General features: G+C 46.1%; 1 protein-coding gene across 1 annotated transcript in view; it reads left to right on the top strand.

The window, feature by feature from the left end:
* The window catches only part of ATRX (ATRX chromatin remodeler), a 154,008-nt gene that overhangs the window by 89,149 nt on the left and 41,047 nt on the right, over nt 1-23,812 (top strand). Inside the window, exons 14-22 of the mRNA XM_056859843.1 lie at nt 3,917-4,022; nt 4,827-5,024; nt 5,404-5,542; nt 5,759-5,868; nt 8,178-8,324; nt 8,585-8,762; nt 12,866-13,003; nt 13,577-13,752; nt 20,937-21,054. Of these exons, the coding sequence (XP_056715821.1) occupies nt 3,917-4,022; nt 4,827-5,024; nt 5,404-5,542; nt 5,759-5,868; nt 8,178-8,324; nt 8,585-8,762; nt 12,866-13,003; nt 13,577-13,752; nt 20,937-21,054 (1,310 nt within the window). The remainder of the gene's footprint in view (nt 1-3,916; nt 4,023-4,826; nt 5,025-5,403; nt 5,543-5,758; nt 5,869-8,177; nt 8,325-8,584; nt 8,763-12,865; nt 13,004-13,576; nt 13,753-20,936; nt 21,055-23,812) is intronic.

Here is a 23,812-nt window from a genome sequence, read left to right on the forward strand (position 1 = left end):
AGACCTTCAGTGGTTCCTCAAACCATATCAGACTCAAATCACTCAAAAGAGGAACCCTCGCCTCATACTGACGTACCAGGTAAGACACAGGCTGGGATGGTGGACCAGGAAACTTACCTACATTCAAGGCCCCTCGACTCAGATCTTCACAGATGCGAGCCTGGAAGGTTGGGGAGCCACCCTTCACCAACACATCGCCCAGGGCAAGTGGTCGTCATCTGAAAGCCACCTTCACATCAACAGACTGGAGCTGAGGGCGATCCAAAGGGCTCTTGTCCATTTCCAACCAATGCTCAAGAAGTGAGACATCCTGATCAGGACGGACAACGTATCAGCAAAACCACATCTCAACAAGCAAGGAGGGTCTCGTTCCTCCTCCCTACACGCCGAAGCAGTGGTCATCTTAAATTGGGCAGAAAAACACCTTGCCTCACTGCGGGCGGAACACAACAAGAGCACCGTAAACGCACAGGCCGACTGGCTGAGCAGACAGCAGGTGGACGAAGGGGAGTGGACTCTCAACGAGAACATCTTCCAACAGAGGTTTGGTTTTCCATTTGTAGACCTGTTCGCTTCCGACCAAAACCACCAGGTCACAAGGTACTTCTCCAGGTTCGCTCACCCAAGAGCAGAGGGAGCCGATGCCCTGGAGTCCCCATGGCCAAGAGGACTACTATATGCCTTTCCTCCATTGCCAATCATCCCGAAAGTGCTTCAGAAATTGGGAGGGAAAAAGCCTATGTCATCCTGATTGTCCCTCATTGGCCTCGTCGTCCTTGGTTTCCAACGCTGAAAGAACTCTCCATTCAAGATCCATGGGAGCTTCCAGTGATCGAGGACCTGTTACACCAAGGCCCAGTACTTCATCCAGATCCGGCGTGGCTAAAACTGACCGCCTGGAACTTGAGAGGCAATGGCTGCTAGATCTGGGATACTCCATGGAAGTGGTTTCCACCATGTTAGAAGCAAGAAGACGTTCCACCAAGCGTATCTACGGCTTCACATGGAAAGCATTTGTGAGATGGTCCAATAGAAAACATTTGGATCCACTTTCCACTACAACAGTTAGTCTCCTGAGCTTTCTTCAAGATGGTCTGGCTCAAAACCTCAAATCTTCAACAACAGGTGGCTGCTATCGCCACAATAATACCTCATCTGGTCGATATCCTACCACTAGACACCCTCACATCACGACCTTGAAAGGGGTCTCCTCCTTGTCTGTTCCTACAGTCCACAGATTTCCGACCTGGCGTCTGCACCTAGTTTTGAACGCTCTAACCAAGTCGCCATTTGAGCCACTTAGAGAGGTCTCCCTAGCCCTTCTACGCATGAAAGCTCTCTTTTTAACGGCTGTAACATCTGCAAGGAGAGTATCCAAGCTCGGGGCCAGAGACAGCCTATGCGTTTTCCATTCGGACAAAGTGGTGCTACGTCCCGACCTGACCTTCGTTCCAAAAGTCAACTCCAAATTTCATCGACTACAAGAGCTTCATCTACCAACCTTTTGTCCTCACCCCACTCATCCAAAGGAGAAGAACTGGCACACCTTGGATGTCAAGAGGGCGCTGCGCATCTATTTGGATAGGACAAAATCATTCTGTCGGTCGGAATCTCTCTTCATATCTGTCTCTCCTAGTCGAGGACTACGAATGTCAAACACCTCCATCAGCAGCTGCTTTCGGCAATTCATACAGCTCTGCTATCTACATTCAGGTGTACCCACCAGGAATCACGGCTCATTCAGTTCGTAGCGCCGCCACATCAGCAGCCTTCGACAAAAACGCCTCGGTAGAGGAGATCTGCAAGGCTGCAACGTGGTCCAGCTTGTCCACCTTCTTAAGACATTACAGAATTAACACCTACTCTTCAGTGGATGCAGCCTTCGGAAGAAGAGTTCTTCAGCACGTAGCAACTGAGGTCTGATCCCACCCAAGTTCTGTTACAGCTTTTGAAGATCCCGCTGATCAGATGTCCTCAAAGCTCAGAGAGAGAACGGAGCCTTGGCTTACCCGTGAGGGCTCCTTCTTCTCTGAGCGAAGAGGACATCTAGCCCACCCAGGGCAAAGAGCCGCAACAACAGCAACACTACAAAAAAAAGGGAAAAATCTTTGCCATTCCACAAGGCATTCATCCCTTCCATAGTGTGTTTTTCAATGTTTATGGTCGATATTTGACTAATTTAATGTTCTATCTTCAAGTTTGTGAAGATGTTGTCATTGATTGTTCTTTCACGCATGTTTATATTGATGTTTTTTCCTGTCTACAATTCTGCTCTGGAAGTCCTCAAACTGGAAGTTAGGGGGCAGTCCTAACACAGGGACAGGAAGTAAAGGTCTGTGAATCCTGCCTCTCCCTGAGCATAGGAACAGAATAACCCGCTCATCAGATGTCCTCGAAGCTCAGAGAGAGAATGGAGAACCACCTGCAGCAGAAGCAGAATAAAAGGAGCTACTTGCTTGCCACATTCCTGCCCAAAGAGGCCTCAAGGTCTCTTGGGACAAGCAGACCAGATTCATTCCCTTTCCTCTGTGGATTTATATTCACGCTCCATATCCTCCATTACATGTTTTTCCATCCTCTAGACCATCCTCTAGACAGAAACCAAGACGTCGTCCTTCCCTCATTCTGTCCAAATCCTAAAGCTCCGCAAGAGAAAATCTGGCATACCTTAGATCTCAGACGAGCCCTGCACATATACATTGCCCGTACAGAGCACATTAGAGTGTCTGATGCCCTCTTTATTAATTTAACAGCTCCAAACAAGGGTAAACCCATGTCCCGCACTTCCATTAGTCACACTATTACTCAATGCATTACTCAGGCTTACAAAGCGACAAAAATCCCAGTACCTGCTGGCCTAACAGCCCATTCAGTCAGAAGCGCGGCCACGTCAGCAGCCTTCGACCGCAGAGCTCCTTTAGAGGAGAATTGTAAGGCCGCTACGTGGTCTTCTATCTCTACGTTCGTGAGGCATTACAAAATAAACCTTTATGCCTCAGCTGACGCCTCCTTTGGCAGGCAGGTTCTTCAGAGCATTCTCCACGACGTCTGATCCCACCCGGGGAGGGACAGCTCTTTTAAGCCCCACTCTTAAGATGGTCTCCTCTCCCAGAGCGAGAAAGAGCCTTGGTTACTCACCGTGAAGGCTTCTTCTGCTCTGGGATACTATCTTAAGCATTACTACTATATCTTTCTACTGTTCTTTACTTACGTTCTATGTTTAACGGTTAAGCTCCTTGCTTGGAAAGTTTTTTGACTGAAAAGGGTGGGGGCGTTCCCTCCAGGGATAGGCAGTTAAAATTTTAGGTCCTGCCTCCCGGAACAAGAAGAAGAAGAAACACCCACTTTTAAGATGGCCTCTGTATCCCAGAGCAGAAGAAGCCTTCACGGTGATAACCAGTGCTCTTTCCAGTGAATGGGAGGTGGGTGGGCTGGCAGATAAAGCGAGGATTTGCTTTCTGTTCACACAGCAGGGCCTTTGTGGAACCAGTGTGGAGTACTGGTGTAGAACTAGAACTTTTTAGTTACTGTATATTCTCCAGTTTTAATTCTGTAACTGATATGAATTTTAATGGCATTTGCAGTACTAATAAATGAATCTGAATCTGAACTAGAACTGGGGTCCAAATCCCTGCTCAACCATGAAACTCATTGGCTGACCTAGAGGCTGTCTCTGCCTCCCTCCTAGCTTAGGCCACCTTAGAAGGATACGATGGCGCAAGGAGAACTCTGCATGCCACCCTGGGCTGTGTGCAGAGGAAGGGCAGGATAAAAATGTGATAGATCCAGGCCACTGCTTGGGATGGGGGTGAGTGAGAGAATGGAACAAAACAAATGACTGTGCCGTGACTGGAAAACTGGAAATGTTTCCACTGTTACATTTAATTGGCCAAAAAGCGAATCTTCACTTTCTTAGATCTGCCAAGAAAGCAGAGTTAGAAGAAAATCAGCGGAGTTATAAGCAGAAAAAGAAAAGACGGCGCATAAAGGTCCAGGACGATTCATCCAGTGACAATAACAAGGTATTGTATATTTGTGGCCAGGAATCAGAGAACGTTGGCACAAATTCTTTGACCTCAAGAAGGGTTTTCTAATTGTTTCCTAGACAGGCTCCCACCCCAAATAAAATAAATAAGCTTTGTTTCAAACAAAGGGAAATTTGAAAAGAAGCTTATGCTAAGTCCAGAGGGGTTGGGGATCAGGTGTTCACTGGGAAAATGTCAAAGCTAGCACTGGTCTTCACATGCTCTTTGGATCCTGGCCTTTACTTGCTGTTTAAGTGGTATACCCTGGATAGAGTACATTTTGATCAGTCATTGAGGCATCATCTACCTCAGCATGGAAGACAGGCTATAAATGAAGTTAATCATCATAATCATGTTTGTGGAGCATGTTAAAGCTAATGCTCTGTTAAAAATCTGCTTGAAATGTGCTGGAATCCCTGTTTTCTGCTTTACACTTTTTGCATCTGCACCTTTTGCTCCCTTTTTGTTTTGGTCCAAATGGCACGGTGACCACTTTTGAGATTGGAGGGATGTCAAGAATGCCCCTTGGGGAGGAGGGTGGGCTGCTATCAGAAGAAAACACTGGAAACTATTGGGATTGGGGAGCCCTTGGGCACATCTCTTTGGATCCTGCCTTCAGAATTTGGGGCAGTGCCCCAAGCATCATGTATGTACATCACGGCAGGAAACTAACCATGCTGCTGTGAGCTCTCAAGCCCTTCTGTATTTGTTTCCTTTCATTAGAACACTTCATGCACTTTGCTGTAATTTAACTCCTCATGACTCTCAGGTCTCTCAAATGTTTTCTTTGGATTTCAGCAGAGTAATTCTGCGGATGAAGAGAATGATGATGATGATGATGATGATGATTCAAAATCTCCTGGGAAAGGCAGGAAAAAAATACGGAAGATTATAAAAGATGATAAGCTCAGAACAGAAACGCAAAATGCCTTAAAAGAAGAGGAGGAGAGAAGGCGACGGATTGCAGAACGGGAGCGTGAGAGAGAAAAGCTAAGAGAAGTACTTTCCCTTCCTGGTTCTTCTTTTTGAAAGAAAAGGGTTAACAGGTTTACTTTAAAAATCAAGAATATAGGGAGGATTTTAAAAAAATTAAAAGCCAGATGAAATTTTTTTCATTCTAATCTGCTTTCCAGATTTCAACTAAAGTTTATCTGCTTCAGATGCAAAAACTTTTATGGTTTCCATAGCATCAGTTTTTAATACAAAGTGATTGCTTCACATCTCAGGTATTCATTGATTTATAATGTGAAGAATAGGACCCTTAAAATACTTAGTTTGGATTCAGTAAAGGGCATGTGTGTGTGCTGGAATTCTGCATAGCCTTACTGTTTGTGCAACAGCTTGAACTGTTTGGAATTCACGCAAATTTGCTTTCCAGGTGATAGAACTAGAAGACACACCACTGAAATGTCCAATTACGACGAAGCTGGTTTTAGATGAGGATGAAGAAACCAAAGAACCTTTAGTACAAGTTCACAGAAACATAGTTACAAAACTGAAGCCGCATCAAGTAGATGGTAAGAGCTCACAATGAAAAAGTGTCTCATGGAATTCTAGATTTCTCAGGAATTTGGTGGTGTTGGAAACTGGTAGTGTTGGGCAGCTGACGCAAAATTTTAGCTGAAGCAACACTGAGCACTTAAAATTTGTTTTGCTTATTGCTGAATTAAATAACCTCTACTGTCTATTTTATCTTTGTTTAATGATCTTTTTTTAAAAAAAATTACTTCTAGGTGTTCAGTTTATGTGGGATTGCTGTTGTGAATCTGTGAAGAAAACAAAGAAGTCGGCAGGTTCTGGGTGTATTCTTGCCCACTGTATGGGTTTGGGAAAGACCTTGCAGGTACATTTCATGAGTACTTTTGAGGGGGCGGATCTTGTTCCATCTCGCTTCTCCCAGTTAATGCCATGAATCCTGTGACATTCTTCGTTATCCCAGCACAGACTCCCAATACGTGTTACCTTTATAATGTTCCCATTTGACGGAAAGCATATTGGCCTTGGTGCAATGGAGGAGTGTGAATAGACTTGCCTGCTGCCTGGGATGGGAGAATAATAGTATAGAAATGTAACAAACAGCTGTTCACCCGAGAGCTTAACTGTTGTGCTAGTGAGGGTGGGGGCAGTGTGGAAGAGGGGAGTGGAGGTTCTCCCCACCCCCCATATGAATATATCTGGTACAATACAGTTAAAGCCTTTCTGCATTAAGAGTTAGGGTTGCCCACATAAAAGCATAAGGAAAGATGTGTACCTTCGAATGATACAGCGCTCATAAGGCCTTTTTCATATTAAATATAGTAGTTTACTTATTCACTTGGGGGAGGAGGTATTCAGGAACAGCAAAACTGGAAAGAAGGAGAAACTAGCTGGCCAGTTTGATTGCATAGCAAATGTAGGGAAATACAAATTGGATGTTCATGCTGGGGGAGGAAGATCCCATTCTTTGCCTACCTCGTTTTTCTCCTTTGGGCAGGCCAGAGTAGATCCCCCCCTCGTATGCTCACTCATTCCTTTCTCCCCCCCTTTCACCTGCCTGATAGTTCCTTTTCCCTTGCTTAGCTGCCTGCCCACATTTTCTTCCATTCGATTCCCCTTCTTCTACTCTTGTTCTGTTTCAGCTTCCTTCCTGCTTGCTGTTTTCTATGGCCCCAAGGCCAATATGATTCTATGCCAATATGATTCTATGATTCTCCCCCTCTCATCATCCATTTGTCCCAGTCACTTGCCTCCTGTCCCTAGTCTGATTTTCCCCCTGCCCTCTCCTGCTCCAGCTTCTCTTCTTGGCACTTACCAGTATCGCGCTGCTCCTTGGGTGCGGCCGGCGTGGGGGTCTCTGACCTGGAGGATGTTGCGGCTGAGACAATCTCTTCCGCCTCAGACCAATCCGAGGGGGAGTCAGAGCTCGACTCTCCCTCGGCCGTCGCCAGGTTGCCACAGGACACACCTTGTAGCTTTACCCTGGCTCTCGTATCCTCCTCGGCAGGCAGACTTCTCTGGCCTTATATCCCTCCAGGCCAGAGAAGCCCCTCCCCAGCTCCGCCCCTAACCCTCCCCAGGAACTCCATATAAGGGCGGAGGAGGGCTGGCTTCCCTGCCATAGGCAGCCAGGCGTGGCCCTCTTCGCTTCCCCGCCCTCGCCCGCCCGCCGATCAGCTGGATCGCGGGTGGGGCCGCTCCCGCCGCGGCCCTCTCCACGCCCCTCCCGGGCGCTTCTACTCCGGCCGCCGGCCCTGTAGGCTGGCGGCCCTCAGCTGCCCCGGCCTCGCCTGTGCGGGGGCGGCCTGCTGCGCCTCCGGCTGGGGCTCCCGGGATGGTGCCGGGTCGAGCCCCGGCCCCCTCGGCGGCGGCTGGGCTGGCGCGGCGGCGGCCTGCGGCTCCTGCCGCGGCTTGGGTCGGGCTGGCGGGGCTTCTGCTGGCGGCTCTGGCGGCGGCTCCTGTTGGGTTCCCTCCTCTCCGGCCGGCTTGCAGGGCTGCTGGGGGGAGAGGGAGCTGCGGTGACGCTGCCCTTCGCGGCCCCCCGGTGAGTGTGGGGGCCGTTCCAAGGCCCGGGAAGGGGGTTTGGGGGCCCCTCCCCGGACAACCAGTTGTTGGGGACCATTCTTGGGTTAACTGGACAACCCCAAAATGCCATTCAAAGTCTTTTTTGGGAGTGTGGGTTGTGCATGTTGTACATGTTTTTCAACCCCAACATCATAAGCTTTTGGTATTTTTTGCAAACATGGTGTTTCCTCCAATTTGACAGAAACATGCAGCTTAGCCCAGCGTGGTCTGTCCTTGTGGATTTTTTTGATCCATGCAGGGGGCCGTACTTGTCTATTAGACCAGATGTATATCAAGTTAGCCCTGACCTGGATGGCCCAGGCTAGCCTGATCTCGTCAGATCTCAGAAGCTAAGCAGGGTCAGCCCTGGTTAGTATTTGGATGGGAGACCACCAAGGAATACCAGGGTTGCTGTGCAAAGGAAGGCACTGGCAAACCACCTCTGTTAGTCTCTTGCCATGAAAACCCCAAAAGGGGTCGCTATAAGTCGGCTGCGACTTGAAGGCACTTTACACACACACACATATCAAGCTAACATAAAGAAGACATTTTGACATGCATAAAAAATGTTTCTTACATTAATGATGACTTGCTTGGCTTTCTCTCTTGAAGGTAGTCAGTTTTCTTCATACTGTTCTGTTGTGCGACAAACTGGATTTTAGTACAGCTCTTGTTGTTTGTCCGCTGAACACGGCCTTGAACTGGATGAATGAGTTTGAGAAGTGGCAAGAAGGCTTAGAAGACGATGAGAAGCTAGAGGTATTTGCTGCTTAAAAAGGATTTTTAAAAAATCACTTATACTCATTCCAAGTCATAATAAGCTGTACCATTCAAAGGCACAAAGAATAGAACTTACTATAATCATGATTAATTGTTTTTTTGTATAAATACTAATAAGTAGAAAGCTTATATATGGAATAACTGCATTTTAAGTAGTTTGTATTGGTGCAGTACATTAATAGCATTTTTGTTTGAGTTGAAAATATACATTTGTACCTACATTTGTCCTTTTTCACAAGGTCAATGAGCTAGCAACGGTGAAACGGCCTCAAGAAAGAAGTTATATGCTGCAACGGTGGCAGGAGGAAGGTGGTGTCATGATCATAGGCTATGAGATGTACCGTAACCTTGCTCAGGGGAGGAATGTGAAAAGCAGAAAACTGAAAGAAATATTTAACAAAGCCCTTGTTGATCCAGGTAAACCACCATACTGTGTGCAGACTATGTGAAGGAACCTTGTGGAAGATGTACTTCAACGCTACTGCTGGTTCCTGTGCATCACACTGACACACACATTTATAGTTTTATATTTCACAAGTACACCGAACGTGGAAGTGTTATGTGATAAACTGAAGCCTCCCCCACTTCTTGGCTTTGCTTGCTGTGATATTTATTTCATTTATTTATCTGAAACATTTTAATGCCACCTTTCCACCCAATCAGGGTCCATAAGGCAGCAAACACAAGAAAAATTAACAGCCCTGAAGGGTGTGTGTGGATGTGCCAGGAGCGGCACAGATGCAGCGCCTCCATAGAGGCTTTAAAAACTATTTAAAATGGAACATGGGGGAAATGCCCCCATAGAAAATAGCGAGGCTACGCCACCCAAAAAGGTGGCGTAGCAGTGCTGCAGGGGCAAAAAGGCAGCTCCGTCCCCCAGAATGCCCCAGGAACACCTCCCAGGATGCCGGCAGGAGGCAGCACCAGTGGCAGTGCCCCCTGCAGCATCGAGCCATCCAAGGGCTGGCATGAATGCTCCCGTGCTGGCGTAAGTGCCCCTTATCCCAGGAAAAATGGGCACTTACGCCAGTGCAGGGTCACACCGGCTCCTATGCCGATTCGGCCCCCCCTTCAGGGTTGCACTCTAAAATATTTAAACTATTTAAAATTCAGTTAAAATAATTCATTTAAAAACACATAAACACCACTAGAAGGAGGGCCAATAACCATTATTGGGGGAAGGCCAGATGAAACAAAAAATCCGTGTTGGCCAGCTATGCCCAGTGCCTTGCCTCCATACTGTGATTTGAAACCATGGATGGAACCCTGATGATAATGGACACCGTGGCTACAGTTGTAGAAGAGGCAGGAAGTGGAGGAGGGAACATGCGTGCAAGGAATGTGTCCCCTTCCCAAAAGATGGGTTAGAGCAGGGGTCCCCAACCTTTTTGAGCCTGCAGGCACATCTGGAATTCTGACATGGCATGGTGGGCGCAGCAACAAAATGGCTGCCGCAGGAGGCAGAGCCAGCTACGAAATGATTGCCACAGCTTAACTTCAGTAACACAGTGCAGATCCTTGTGCTGTGGTGGCAGCTGCTTCCAAAACAACATTTTTAAAGTATCTGCACAGCTGATCAAATTTCCAGAAGCCTTGCTGGGCAAAAGCCCTACCTGGCCCCACCCACTTCCTAAAAACACTTGGCGGGCACCGAAAAAGGTGTTGGTGGGTGCCAAGGTGCCCACGGGTGCCACAGTGGGGACCCTTGAGTTAGAGGATTGAATTTATAAAGTCTGGAGTTTATAAGTTAAGCATCTCTTCCACGTCATAAAAGTAATAAAGTACATTTAAGTTCAGTAAGTAAGTAAGGATTACATATATTTCAATGTTTCTGATGATTTTGGTGTTTGTTTTAAGAACTGAAGGGATCCCCCCATAGCTCTATTGTATTTTTTCATCATTAGCTTCAAGAGACCTAGAGGGAGGATCCAGAACATGAACACACATTCTAAATTTCTTTCTTTAGGATATTGCTGTATGTTCTCTTCAGAGTCCTACTCAAGGTGGCTTACAATTAAGACAGGAACAAGCCATTAAAAATAAGCTGTTGGATGTTAACAGCATAAAAACAACCTGTAAAACATTTAAAAGCTAGTAAAAATAAAACCTCTAATTAAAAGCTTGGGTAAAAAGATGTGTTTTTTACCCAAAGAAAGTAAAAGTAGGCTCCAGGTGAGAATCAAGGCTTATAAGGAAAGGAAGGATTGCCCGCCCGGGTTTCAGCTTCTCTGCTTGGATTGGATTAGAACTGGGAAGCGAGACCCAGGTTCAAAACCCTGCTTGCCATGAGGCCCTCTGGGGTGACCCTGGGTCAGTTGCTCTCTCTCAGCCTCTCTCAGTAGGCCATCAGTTGTGCCAGAAAAAGAATTCTGTACTATTCACTGAACCATTACCAATCTAAGGGACCTGGAGACGGATGGGGGCCTTGAAAACCAGTTAACAGACCAGACAGGGACCAGTAAGGTTTGGAAGGCAATAGGAGAACGTTTGCTATTTATGTGCTTGGGGAAAAATCAGGACACTTGCCTTGTGCAGAAAGTAATTTTGTGCCTTACTATTGGAGTATAGTTAAGCCATCTTCTGGCATTTTCTGCCAACCCCTATGTAAGTAGGCGGTTGTGTATTTGGGATCTATAGAGCAGTGTACAAAGCGTCACCCGTGCTTTGTGGGCATGGGTGACGCCTGTAGCAGCCATTGACTTCATGTCGTGCCTGTCTCAGTGGGGCTGGCCTGCCTTCAGCTGATCATTCTATGCAGGGACCCAGGAAGGACATAGCTAGAGCCTGAGAGAGCACAGGCCAAGGGGAGCTGGGAACCTAGGGAAAGGGAAGGTTGGAACACAAGGGGGTCCGAAATACTAAAAATTGATGCACGGCAGGAGGAGGCTTCACAGGCAGCCTCCATGGACTGTTACAAAGATTATGTTGTTTATAGATTGTAGATGTGGGTATACACTGTGGGTCTTCGTGGTTTTTATTGTGCAACCAATTTGTTTCATGTGATTCCTCATATGTATGAAATTTACCTTTTGAGGTTTATGTTTTTAACTTTTAAAGCGCAATTGCACTTAATAATAAACATATATTTGTAATATATGTTTCTAGGTTCCTAGCCTGTTTTCTGGGTTGGGTTAGCTCCCTTTGTTTTGTTGTGTGCCAGTGTGCCAGAGGTTGTGTTGTTGTGTGACGAGTCTGGCAAAGTCAACACAAATGAATTTTGCTCCCCTAGTTGAAAGGGCAGGTGGTTAATTGGAAGGTTGAGATTAGAAGACAGTCAGTGCTGCTATCTGCATAAGCCAGCTCAAATATCAGAGTGTATTAATTGAAGGGCCTCTCTGATTTCCATTCCTCTCCATTCACATTTGGTTTTCTTTCCAGTTACCAGTAGGTGGTGTAGCATGACTTACCTAGACATACTTTAGAAATGGAGAAAATGTTAATAGTTAACTTTTGGTGGGCTATTTTTCAAGGAAATGTCTGCAGAAACTTGTTTCTTCTAACTTGGTAGATAGAATCATAGAGTTGGAAGGGATCACCAGGGTCATCTAGTCCAACCCCCTGCACAATGCAGGACATTCACAACTACCTCCCCCCCACACACCCAGTGACCAGAAGATGGCCAAGATGCCCTCCCTCTCATCATCTGCCTAAGGTCACAGAATCAGCATTGTTGACAGATGGCCATCTAAACTCTTAAGAACCTCCAGGGAAGGAGAGCTTACCACCTCCCGAGGATGCCTGTTCCACTGAGGAACCGCTCTAACTGTTAGGAAATTCTTCCTAATGTCTAGACAGAAACTCTTTTGATTTAATTTCAACCCATTGGTTCTGGTCCGACCTTCTGGGGCAACAGAAAACAACTTGGCATCATCCTCTATATGACAGCTCCTCAAGTACTTGAAGATGGTTATCATATCCCCTCTCAGTCTTCTCCTCTTCAGGCTAAACATACCCATAAACATAGATCAAGTTTATCGATCCACTTCATGCTTCTAATGAATTCTGAAGTGTCACATCTCTTCATCTGTTCTGGCTGGAGGGGTATTAAAAATACTGGAGGCAATGTATTGCTGGTTACTTCACTTTTTTCATTGTGCCTTTATCCTGTAATCGTCCCCTGTGCTTCGTAGGGACAGAACCCTGTTCCTCACAAGCAGCCACTTTGTAGGATCCCACTGCAAACAGAAAAGAACAGCTCTGTGTGCTGTCTCTTGTGCATTCAGCTGCAGGCAGATTGGCAGAGAAGATCCAGGAACATGACTAGATGGTCTCTCCTCCTATCGTGGCTAATGCAAGGGGGAGAATGTGCAGTTGAAAATCGTCTCTGATGTGAGCGCATGTCTGCAGCAAATGACTGCACGTGGTACTAGTGGCATGCCACGCACTTATACATAACTGTTTCTGGATTGAGCCACGGTTGGTTACTAAGCACCTACATTGCTAGTTAAAGTCTGTGAAATACTTTTTCTAGGTACAGATATAAAACAAGAGGCAAAACAGCTTTTCTTTCTTTTAACCAGGCCCTGATTTTGTTATATGTGATGAAGGACACATATTAAAAAACGAGGCATCTGCTGTTTCTAAAGCTATGAATTCTATAAACTCCAGGAGGAGGATCATTCTTACAGGAACTCCTTTGCAAAACAACCTCATAGAATGTAAGTGAACTTTAAGGGAGCACCAAATCCTGAACAGCTGTCTTATGTCTGCAGTTCAGGAAAATAAAATGTAATAGCTTTGTCTATATGGAAGAAGAAAATATGCCTGGCTGCGCCACCGGTTGACTTTTTTCTCTTTATACTCTTAAACACATTCAGTGTGTTATATGCTTGATGTAATGTTTGTCATAAGCACGGGCAAGAAATTGTGCTACAAAATAGAATTCTGCATTCTTCTGCCTTGGTTAGTTTTTTATTTGAAAACGCTTCAGTTTTCATTGAAAATCGTAAGAGTATAGAAACCAAGGCGGCTCTGTAGACTTGTCACTGTGTATAGTCCTGTGCCTCAGCTTCCCTTCCTGCACTGCTTTCTGCCATTCTGGGCACCCTGTGGTTTGGCCAGGCTCCCACGTGCTGTGCCCTTGTTTCCAGTCTTGTTCTTGCTTCCACTGGGAATAGCTTCCACTGGGAATAGCCTCTGTGTTGGAGGAGGGACACTGGGTTGAACACAACATAAGAAGCTCCCTTATCCTTTATCCTTTATAAACTTTATCCTTTATCTGCTCTGTACAGATCATTGCATGGTTAACTTTATCAAAGAGAATTTGCTTGGGTCGGTTAAGGAATTCCGAAATAGATTTATAAATCCAATCCAAAATGGTCAGTGTGCAGACTCTACCATGGTAGATGTCAGGGTGATGAAAAAGCGTGCCCACATCTTGTATGAAATGTTAGCTGGATGTGTTCAGGTATGTGAATTCTTGATTTTATTTAGCAGTGTGAGAGTGAAAAATTTATTGGCACTGATTATAGATGTCTGTTTCTTACAGATAAAAATCTTACATGTTTTTGTAAAGAGAAATCACTATTCCTGGTTAACCAGAAAATATTTTAAGTGTTGTGATTTTCCATAAGTATAAGGGCTTTATTTTAAGATGGTTCAACAACCTTTTCTTTAATGAGAGCTACTTCTGAGTAATGAAAAACATCCCAAACAGCATTGCCCCCCCTTCCTCTTCTGAGGCAAGGGTATCTTGAACTGTGGGTTGTTTTCCATTGCTCTATCCGGAGAGGCAGGACTAAAAATTTCAACTTCCTGTCTCTCTTGGCGGGAAAACAGCCTGCAGGAACTCAGTCTTTCATCCTGCCTAGAGGAGAGAGCAGTGTTCCTGCACAGCTCTGTGCTTTAGATAGATTTGCCTATTAGAAAGTCTGTTGGTGGTTTTCTCACCTTCCCTTGTGGTTTTCTCACCTTACCTTGTGGTTTCTCACCTTCCCCTCCTTCCCTTCCTCTTGTGGTTTTCCCCAGTCTCCTCGTAGTCTGAGTTAGCTTAAAATGGGCAACACCATTTTAGTTAGGCAAGACGACTTGCTCTCGGAGCAAGATTACCACGCAGGGCTGGTCCAATCCGCCCAACAGGACAACGACCCTTCCAACGGCCGTCCTAATGAGCCATTAGGAATTGGTCTCCAGCCGGATCAGCTGGGGAGCGGGGAGGAATCGGCTCTGATACAGCCAAAAGGGGGAAAAAGCCGCGAAAAGCCACGCCTTTACAATCAGGGCACCGAAAGCGAAAGCACAGCTCTAGATCAAGCGCGCCTGGAGTTTTTGGAGGTAAAAGCCTTGCCCGGTCCCCTCAGTCCAAGCTCCCGGCCCCAAGCGGTTCAGTGACCCCCATGGTGGCCATGAACTCAGCTATCCCGGCGGGAGTTAGTAACATATTACCCACCCCCCTTTGGCAGAAACGGGCGGGCGCTTCCTGTCTAGAGAGGAGGCTGACGATCTAGTAAATTCTGCCTTGCAGAGACAGTGGCAAGCATTCCACACTTTCCAAATGCAGCAGCCCCCCTTCCCATGGGGGGAACCTTTCCAGTCCCTCTCTACTTCCTCCTCCCAGTCCCATACTTCTAGGGAGGAGGAAGCAAATGCAGTTAGTTCAGGTCCTTCCACTTCCAGGCAATGGCCTGCAAAGGCAGCCATGAAGGCCACATCAGCAGTCCTGCTCCTGATGGCCAAACCTATTCTACTTCATCCGCCCTCGACTCCGAAGAGGAAGAAAGGGAGGAGGGCGAATTTGATTCCGAGGAGGACACCCCCCAACCAGAAGAACAGCAGCCCAGGCTGTTTTCTGGTGAGGATTTCCAAGGCCTGTTGGCTAAGGCCATGCTTGCCTCGGATTTAAATGAGGATCAGGAATCCCCTGAGGAACAAAAACCAAAATTTAAACAGGGGGTCAAAGAATGTTTCCCCAGAAAGAGAATGCAAAATTACCTAGTTCCCTTTCCAGAGTTCTTTGTAAGAGCTGTTAGAGATGAATGGGATAATCCCTCCTCTTACAAACAGCTACCCCAAAATATCAAAAAGCATTATACCCTGGCTCCCCATGCTATGAACATGCTCAAGGTTCCTCTGGTGGATTCTCCAGTGGTGGACCTACAGGCCCCGGGATTGGTTCCAGAGGACGGAGTGGGATCACTTCGCGATCAGTTAGATAGGAAGGCTGACTCAATGGCCAAGATAGCACATGAGGCTACAGCCCTGACTATTTAGTCAGGTGCCACCATTTCTATTTTTGCCCAGGCGTTCTACTTGTGGGTAAAAAAGCTTATCCAGCTTGTCCCTGCAGACAAGCGCAGAGTGGTGGGGGGGCCTAGAAAGAGTCCTTCAGGCGGTTACACTAATGGCAGACGCATCCTTAGACACCATGTCTTTTGCAGCCAGGTCAATAGCATCGGTCTCCTCTATCAGAAGGGCCCTCTGGCTGAGAGCGTGCCCAGCGGATTTCAAGGACAAAACTATCCTTATGGCTTACCCCATTCAAGAGGATAGATTGTTCGGGAGAAAACTAGATAATATTCTCATTGAGACCAAAGAGAAGAAACATGTGCTCCCTCGACAAATTAGGAAAGATAGGAGAAAGATTCCTTTCGCTCCTCTAAGGTTACGCCCAGATACAGGGCAGAGTATAGGAAAGGGTCCTGGAATCCAAATAGGTCCTTTTGTAGAGGAGGAAAGTACCAGAGACAAGGCCAACAAGCCAGACCTGACAAAGGGGACAAATCCCCAAAAATAATGCCCGGTGACGCCACGTTACTAACGGTAGGGGGAAGACCTGCAATTCAGGGACAGATGGGACCATCTGAGCCCAGACAAATGGGTCTCTCACATTATCTCCCACAGATACATACTGGAGTTCTCCTCCAGCCCACGAGATCGCTTCATAGTTTCCCCTACCTCGCACAAATCCGCGAAACACAGCAGAACACTCAAGGCCATACAGCATCTTTCCAACATCAGGGCCATAGAGCAGGTCCCTACGGCCGAGAAATACTCAGGGGTATATTCAGTCTTTTTTACGGTCCCCAAAAAGAACGGGGACTAGAGGGCCATCCTCGATTTAAAATATATCAACAGGAGGATGAACAAAAAACATTTCCGCATGGAGACATTACGCTCCATCGTAGAGTCCCTCCGGCCGGGTACGTTTATGAAGGCTGTCGACCTCACAGAAGCGTACCTTCACATAGCCATTCACCCCACACACAGAAGGTATCTGAGATTCGCCTATTGCCAAACCCATTACCAATTCTGGGCATTGCCCTTCGGTTTAGGGACGGCCCCTCGAGTTTTCACAAAGACTCTAGTCACAATCATCACATTACTCAGGCAGGAATGTATCCAGGTACACCCATAACTGGACGACATCCTGATCTGTGCCCCGTCCAGGCAAGAGTCTGCCACCCACATGGCAAGAGTCATACAAGTCCTCCAACACTACGTTTACCTAGTCAACTTCGACAAGAGTTCCCTTCAGCCGTCCCAAGTCGTGATTCACCTAGGGGTTTGCATAAACTCAAAACAGAACTCAATATCCCTATCCAGGGACAGGGTGGAGAAGCTGGCCTCTCTTGCCTTCTCAGCGGCCAAATCCAAATCGGTTCTACCGATGTCTTTGGTAAAGCTAATGGGCCACATGATCTCCAGCATAGCAATCGTGCCCTGGGCCAGGTATCATTCCAGATCTCTTCAGCGGTTTCTACGTCTGTTTCAAAAAGACATCACCAAGAAGAAGGTCAGGCTACTCTCCCTTCCATGCAAGGTCAGACAGAGTCTACTCTGGTGGGCTTACTGCCCAAACCTCAAAAAGAGCACCCAATACATCCACGAGGACCCATTACAACTATTCTTGGACGCCAGCCTCGAAGGGTGGGGGGCCACCCTCAACGGCCAAGGCCATTGGTCGCCGTTGGAGAAGAAGTTCCACATCAATACTCTGGAACTGAGAGCGGTAAGACTTGCTCTCTTACACTTTTGTCCAATGCTCCAGAACCAGCATGTCCTGGTAAGGACCGACAACACCACCGCCAAGGCCCACCTAAACAAACGGGGGCACGAGGTCGTCGGCGCTTCACCTCGAATCGATACGCATCTTCACGTGGGACCAACAAAACATCAAGTCCATCCATGCGGAACACATAAAAGGGGATACTGAACGTTCAGGCCGATTGGTTAAGCAGACAGTACGTAGACGAAGGGGAATGGTCCTTGGATCAGGGTACCTTTCAGCTTATCGTGCAAAGATTTGGGTTGCCAGAGGCAGATCTGTTTGCAGCAGCCAACAATTGCAGAGTGCCCAGATTCTTCGCAAGGTACTACCATCCGAAAGCGGAAGGAACAGATGCCCTGCTAAGGTCTACTTTATGCCTTCCCGCCCCTGCCTATAATACCCAAGGTTCTCCGAAAGATTCATCAGGAGAAGGCCAAAGTGCTCCTGGTGGCGCCCTTCTGGCCACGCAGACCCTGGTTCACCACACTCCATCAAATATCAATTCAGGAACCTTGGCAGATTCCAGTAACGTGGGAAGTCCTCAGACAAGGTCCTCTAGTCCACCCAAACCCCAATGGTTTTGTTTGACTGTCTGGCACTTGAGAGGAGATCTCTCTTAGAAAATGGGTACTCCAAGGATGTGGCCAATACCATTCTGGAGGCGCTTAGGCCCGCCACACGTCGCATCTACAATACCTCTTGGAAGGCCTTCGTTAGATGGGCACGCAGAAAGAAAGTAGACCCTCTATTTCCAAGTGTTAGCAAGATCTTAAGAGTTCCTCCAGGAGGGAGTGAGACTAGGCCTCTCTGCTTCTACCCTACTTCGACAAATTCCGGCCATAGCCACCGTAATTCCTAACCTGGACGGAGTCCCGACATCTATGCACTGTCATGTGGTGACATTCCTGAAAGGGGTTGCCCAGACCAGACCCTCTACAATTTCCAGGTAACCTACCTGGAGCCTTAATTTGGTCCTCAGAGCCCTTACCAAGGAGCCATTTGATCCACTACAGTCGGTTCCCCTGAAGCATGAAGGTGCTGTTTTTGGTAGCAATAACCTCCGCCAGACGAGTTTCGGAAATCCGAGCTTTATCCATTAGACAAAGCCTATGTACCTTCCACAAGGATAAGGTTGTCCTGAGGCTAGACCCATCTTTTCTCCCTAAGGTGAATTCTTCCTTCCATCGATCTCAGGAGATTAGCCTTCCCTCCTTTTGCCCAAAGCCATCCTCGGCAAAAGAAATTACTTGGCATACGCTGGACTTGCGCAGAGCAATTCGAATCCTTATCCAGAGGACTGAAGGATTCAGAAAGTCAGACTATATGTTCATTAACATCTCAACCCTCAGCAAAGGCCAGAGAATTTCAACTGCGGCTATCAACTACACCCTAAAGCAGACCATCATCGAAGCTTAAAAAGCATCGAAGGTTCCAGTACCAGAAGGCATCACTGCCCATTCCTTGCGTAGTGCATCTACCTCTGCCGCCTTTGACAGGCAAGCTCCAGTCGATGAAATCTGTCGAGCAGCAACGTGGTCGACACTCTCGACCTTTATCAAGCATTATAGGATTAACACTTGGTCCTCGGCACAAGCTGCCTTTGGACGTAGGGTCTTACAACATGTAGTCTAGTAGGTTCCTTACCCACCCTGTTGGGAGCTTTTATAGGTCCCACAGCTCAAGATGCCTCAGAGGAGAACGGAGCCTTGACTACTTACCGTGAGGGCTCCTTCTCTTCTGAGGCGAAGGGCATCTTGCCCACCCAGGCATAGACAAAAATCAGAATACCTAGGAACCTTATCAACTCCTACACCTAAATTTAGACACTCTGTTAGCGTTAACGGGTTTTCTTGTCCACAATTAGGCATGTTAGGACACCCGTTTAGCGCGGGATTTTTTCCTCTGTTTAGGACACTCGTTCTCTACCAGGTCTCCCTGTTTATGCTGTTAACCGTTGTCAGTTTTCTGTTTGTTAGTTCCTGTCTGTTAGCTAGGCAAGCCTGTGACTGAGTTCCTGCAGGCTGTTTTCCCTCCAAGAGAGACAGGAAGTTGAAATTTTTAGTCCTGCCTCTCCGGATAGAACAATGGAAAACAACCCACAGCTCAAGATGCCCTTCGCCTCAGAAGAGAAGGAGCCCTCACGGTAAGTAGTCAAGGCTCTGTTTCCTGGCATGTTTCCAAGTTTTATTCCATCTTGGGAACAGGGCATGGCCTAGGAAGAGCCCCAGAAATGAAGCTAGTCATCCAATTAACACAGAGGTAAAAACAATCATCAAGATAAGATGCCACATGATTAAAACGGATTGCAAAACTGAAGATTTTAAGTTTGACACCACTTTTGCGTGTATTTTCTTGGCAGTCAGAGCATATAGTACTGACATGTATGTAATGTATGGGTCTACATCCACAAGAAGGAATATTACTTTCTCCTCAGGAAAATGTAAGGTATAATATATCGCTTTTTCACACCTGGGCTCCGTCTTTAACTTCAGTTGCAGTAAGGGAGTCACTATCAGTTCACCGTTTGTGTCTTCATGTTCTCTTTCTTCCTATCTACTTCCTGTTTTCAGTTGTGGGTCAGGTCTCCAATTCAAGACCAGTAACTCATTGCTTAGGGACAGACTAGGGAAGGGGGAGGGGTCTGCAAAACTGTGGGAAACTTTAGATTTGCAGAAAAATCTGAAATCTTAAAAGGGCAGTGAGTAACCTCCCAAATAGTTGAAGCAATTGCTGTACCTTTAACAGACGAATGCCCACTGAGACCTCACAGAACTACGTTCTGAGATTTCACTGGCTATTTGTGATGTTGTTAGGCAGCCACAACAGTATTTCTGAGCCTTCCAAGCCTTTGTTTCACTCACTCAAAGGGGGGTGGAGGGGAGATTGAGAAAGGTAAACTGGAAAGAAGCAGAGAAAGGGGAGAGAAGAAAGGGAGATAACAGAAAAAAGTGGGTGGGAGAGAAGAAAACAGAAGAGTCTGCTGGGGGAAGGAAGGTGGGAAAGCTGAAGACTGGAGGCTGGAGACTAGTTGGAGTGAGGGAGGGAAAGAAGTAAGCAGGAAAGGGGGAGAGGCCATGAGAGCTGCTAGTAGGAAGGAAGAAGAAATGTCGGTGGGGGGGTGCTGCGGGAAAAGATGGTGTGTCCCCCTCCCCGAGACCTCATCAGCACCCTGCTTGTGCCTCTGAATTTTAACCGGTAAACTGGTTTACTGGATTTATTTTTCAGATGATATTGTAATCTGTGTTGAAGGTGGCTTTACTGTGTTTTAAGTATTGTTTTTCTTAATGATACTTTTAATGGATTGTATTGTATGCTGTACCAAGAGACAGATTTGGCTGAGCAGGAGATAAGTGTTTTTAAAATAAGTGTGAAATCAGAGCATGTCACTGTTTATCTCTCAGGGCTGTTATGAGGGTGCATATCTGTACGTATCATGAGCTTTCTGGAGAACTGGGATATCTATGAGATCAGTAATTTTTTTCTTTACTTTGGAGCTAGGTGATGCAGTCCTGTGTAGTTTATGTTTAGAACTGATCGTGGTGTGTAATTTGTTGTTTAATCTTTGTTTTATAACAATACTTTCTTTTTAAAAAATTAATTTACAGAGAAAAGATTATACAGCATTAACAAAATTCCTGCCACCAAAATACGAATATGTTCTAGCTGTTAGAATGACCCCTCTTCAGTGTAAACTGTATCAGTTCTACTTGGATCATTTAACAGGTGAGGCATCAGTTGTGGTTTATTGCTTGGCATGCTTAGTTTTGTTCAGTGTTCTTTGGGGATGGGAGGGATGTTCCTAATGGGGGTTATCAGTTTATTGCTGATTTATGCACAAGTTTTCATATTCAAGTTCTTCAGCTGACAGGCATGTTTCTGGAGCACTGGAAGGTCTTTGAGTTGGCTTTATAGTGACCCAAGGCTGAGTGGTGAGGTTGTTTTATTCTGGTTGTGGTGAAGCCTGGTTTGGATGATCTTGCTGACTATGCATTATGCCTGGTGGGACGTGAGGACTGCTTACTGGGAGGCATTTCCTGCATTAGCCCCTCTGAACATACACATGCCTGTGTCAACTGTGAACAGTTTCAGAGGATAGCCATGTTGGTCTGCAGCAGAAGAGCTACATTCAATTCCAGCAGCATCTTAGAGACCAACAAGATTTGGGGGGGGGGGGGTACGAGACTTCAGGAGTCAAAGCTCTCTTCGTCAGATATCAGGTATCTGACAAAGGGAGCTTTGACTCTTAAAAGCTAATGCACCAAAAATTCTTATTGGTCTCTAAGGTGTGCTGCTGCATTCAAATCTGTCTCTGCTCAAAATATTTCCTGGGTTTTAAAGTGGGTTTGTGCAATTATAAATGGTATGGAGAAAGTGGATAGACAGAGATTTTCCTCCTTGCCTCATAATATTAAAATTCAGGGTCAGTCAATGAAATTGATTGGCTTTTGTTTCAGAATGGATAAAATAAGTTAGTACTTTATACCCAAATACCACACATGAATTTGCAGCCACAAGGCGACTTGTTCTTTCTTTGCAAAGTTTTTATTCTGCCTTTTCTGATAAGGTGGTTTACACTGATAAATCATTACACCCTAGGAAGTTATGGTGATGGCCACTCATTTAGCTGGCTTTAAAAACGATTAGACACATTTGTGGAAGATAGGTCAACGACTGATGGCACTGATGGCTAAACGGAACCTCCATATTAAGAGTGAGGTTGACTCATGAAAGTTTATACCCTGGAAAATTGTGTTGGTCTTTAGGCTGCTATGGGACTCAAATTTTGTTCCATATTCAGAGACCGTGTACCCCAGAATTTATTTATTTGGTGTGTTTTTATGCCACATTTCCATTTTAGCAGGGGGAGGGGCCTAGGCTCTTGTCTTCAGGCCCTGCTTAGATGCTTTCCAGAAGACCTGGCTAGCCATGACTGGAGACAAGATACTCCACTTTGCTTAGTCCGATACAGCAGCAGGGTGCTTTATGGTCCTATTATGTCAGCATTTTCTGTACTCCAGTAGACTGATGTCATTGTAAAACTAGTGGAAAAGGTATGTCTCTGTTATTTCTGTTATGCTAGTTCATTAGGGGCAGGCAACATAGCCACCTTCTAGCAAACTTAACTAGACAGGCATCCCAATCCTAACCGGGGGGGGGGGGCAGATCCGCGTTAGGAGCCGGTGTGATCCCAGCGCCGCCATTAGTGCTACTTGTGCCGTGTGGCAGTGCAAGTCTTGGACCCTGGCAAAGCCTCACTGGCAGCATTTTCCCGGCACAGAGGCTCCTGGGGCGGAGTTGACTTTAGTCAGCTCCGTAACCCCTTTTGGGCCAGATAGGCCCCTTTTTTGCAGGCGCCGAATTACTCCTGCAAAAAAGCAGATGTAACCCCGTGAAACTCATGGTTTTTTCCTCAAAAAGTGCATTTTCAGCTTGCTGCACCTGGCAGCAAGGGACTCTGGAGGTGGTGCAGGCACACTGACCTCTGCAGAACTGCTTCCCCATTGGTAGTGACCATGTCTTGTGGCATTACCTTAAAATGGAAGGCATATTGGCATATTTCACCGGATTGAGTCCTCCAATCCCTTGAGTACATTCATTTGTGTGAGCTAGGAACACCCAGGCCAAAGCTGTGGTAATTGTCATGGTCATGGGGTTGGGAGCTCTACCTCCAACACTGCAAGCATTTCACTTGCCTGAGAATGTGAGATTCTAACATATAGGAAGAGCTGAGAGAGCTTGCCAATTTTCTGTGTGATTTCCATACTTTAATGTCCGTGCCCCTGTTAGAGCCATACCTCAAAGGTGTACCTTTCTTGGTGCATAATTCAGTTAAAAATCAGGAAAGTTCTGTATTGCTGTCTGTAGAGGAAAATAGCTGGGCTCAGTATGTCCAGGAGAGCTTTTCTATAAAGCTAATAGGGCTATACTATACTGAATAGTTCAGAAAGGGACTTTATAAAGGGAAAGGAATTATGGATTATACTGTTGTGACAACCTGTCAGTTTGCTGCATGTATCACCCTGTTGTTGTTTCATTGTTTTCTAGTAATTAAATACCATTTTTTTTCACATTCTGTATCATGCCTAATATGCTGCACTCATTCAGGTTTCGGTAACCCTAGTCCTGGTACACTGCACATTAGATGTCTCCTCATCTCAATTGTATTTTTTCCCCAAAAATTTTATTAAAGAATGTTAAAGAATATAACACATACAATCCCATACTTACAGAAAATCATTGCTTCCAAAGGGAACATATTTTTAAAGCCATACATAATATTTCTGTTATCAGATTAGTAATCTACTGATGTTAATTATTACTGCTTATATCGTATTAATGACTATTATATCAATGTTTAAGCAGATTAATATGTGAATTATAGCTTGTCGACATTGATTTTATGCTAACCCCCTTAATATTACATGCCCTGTACCTTACTAATATTAACATTCTGTTGGTCTAACACCCTCTAACCAGAGTG

This window comes from Euleptes europaea, chromosome 13 (assembly GCF_029931775.1).
Source record: "Euleptes europaea isolate rEulEur1 chromosome 13, rEulEur1.hap1, whole genome shotgun sequence".
In the NCBI taxonomy this organism is placed as follows: domain Eukaryota; kingdom Metazoa; phylum Chordata; class Lepidosauria; order Squamata; family Sphaerodactylidae; genus Euleptes; species Euleptes europaea.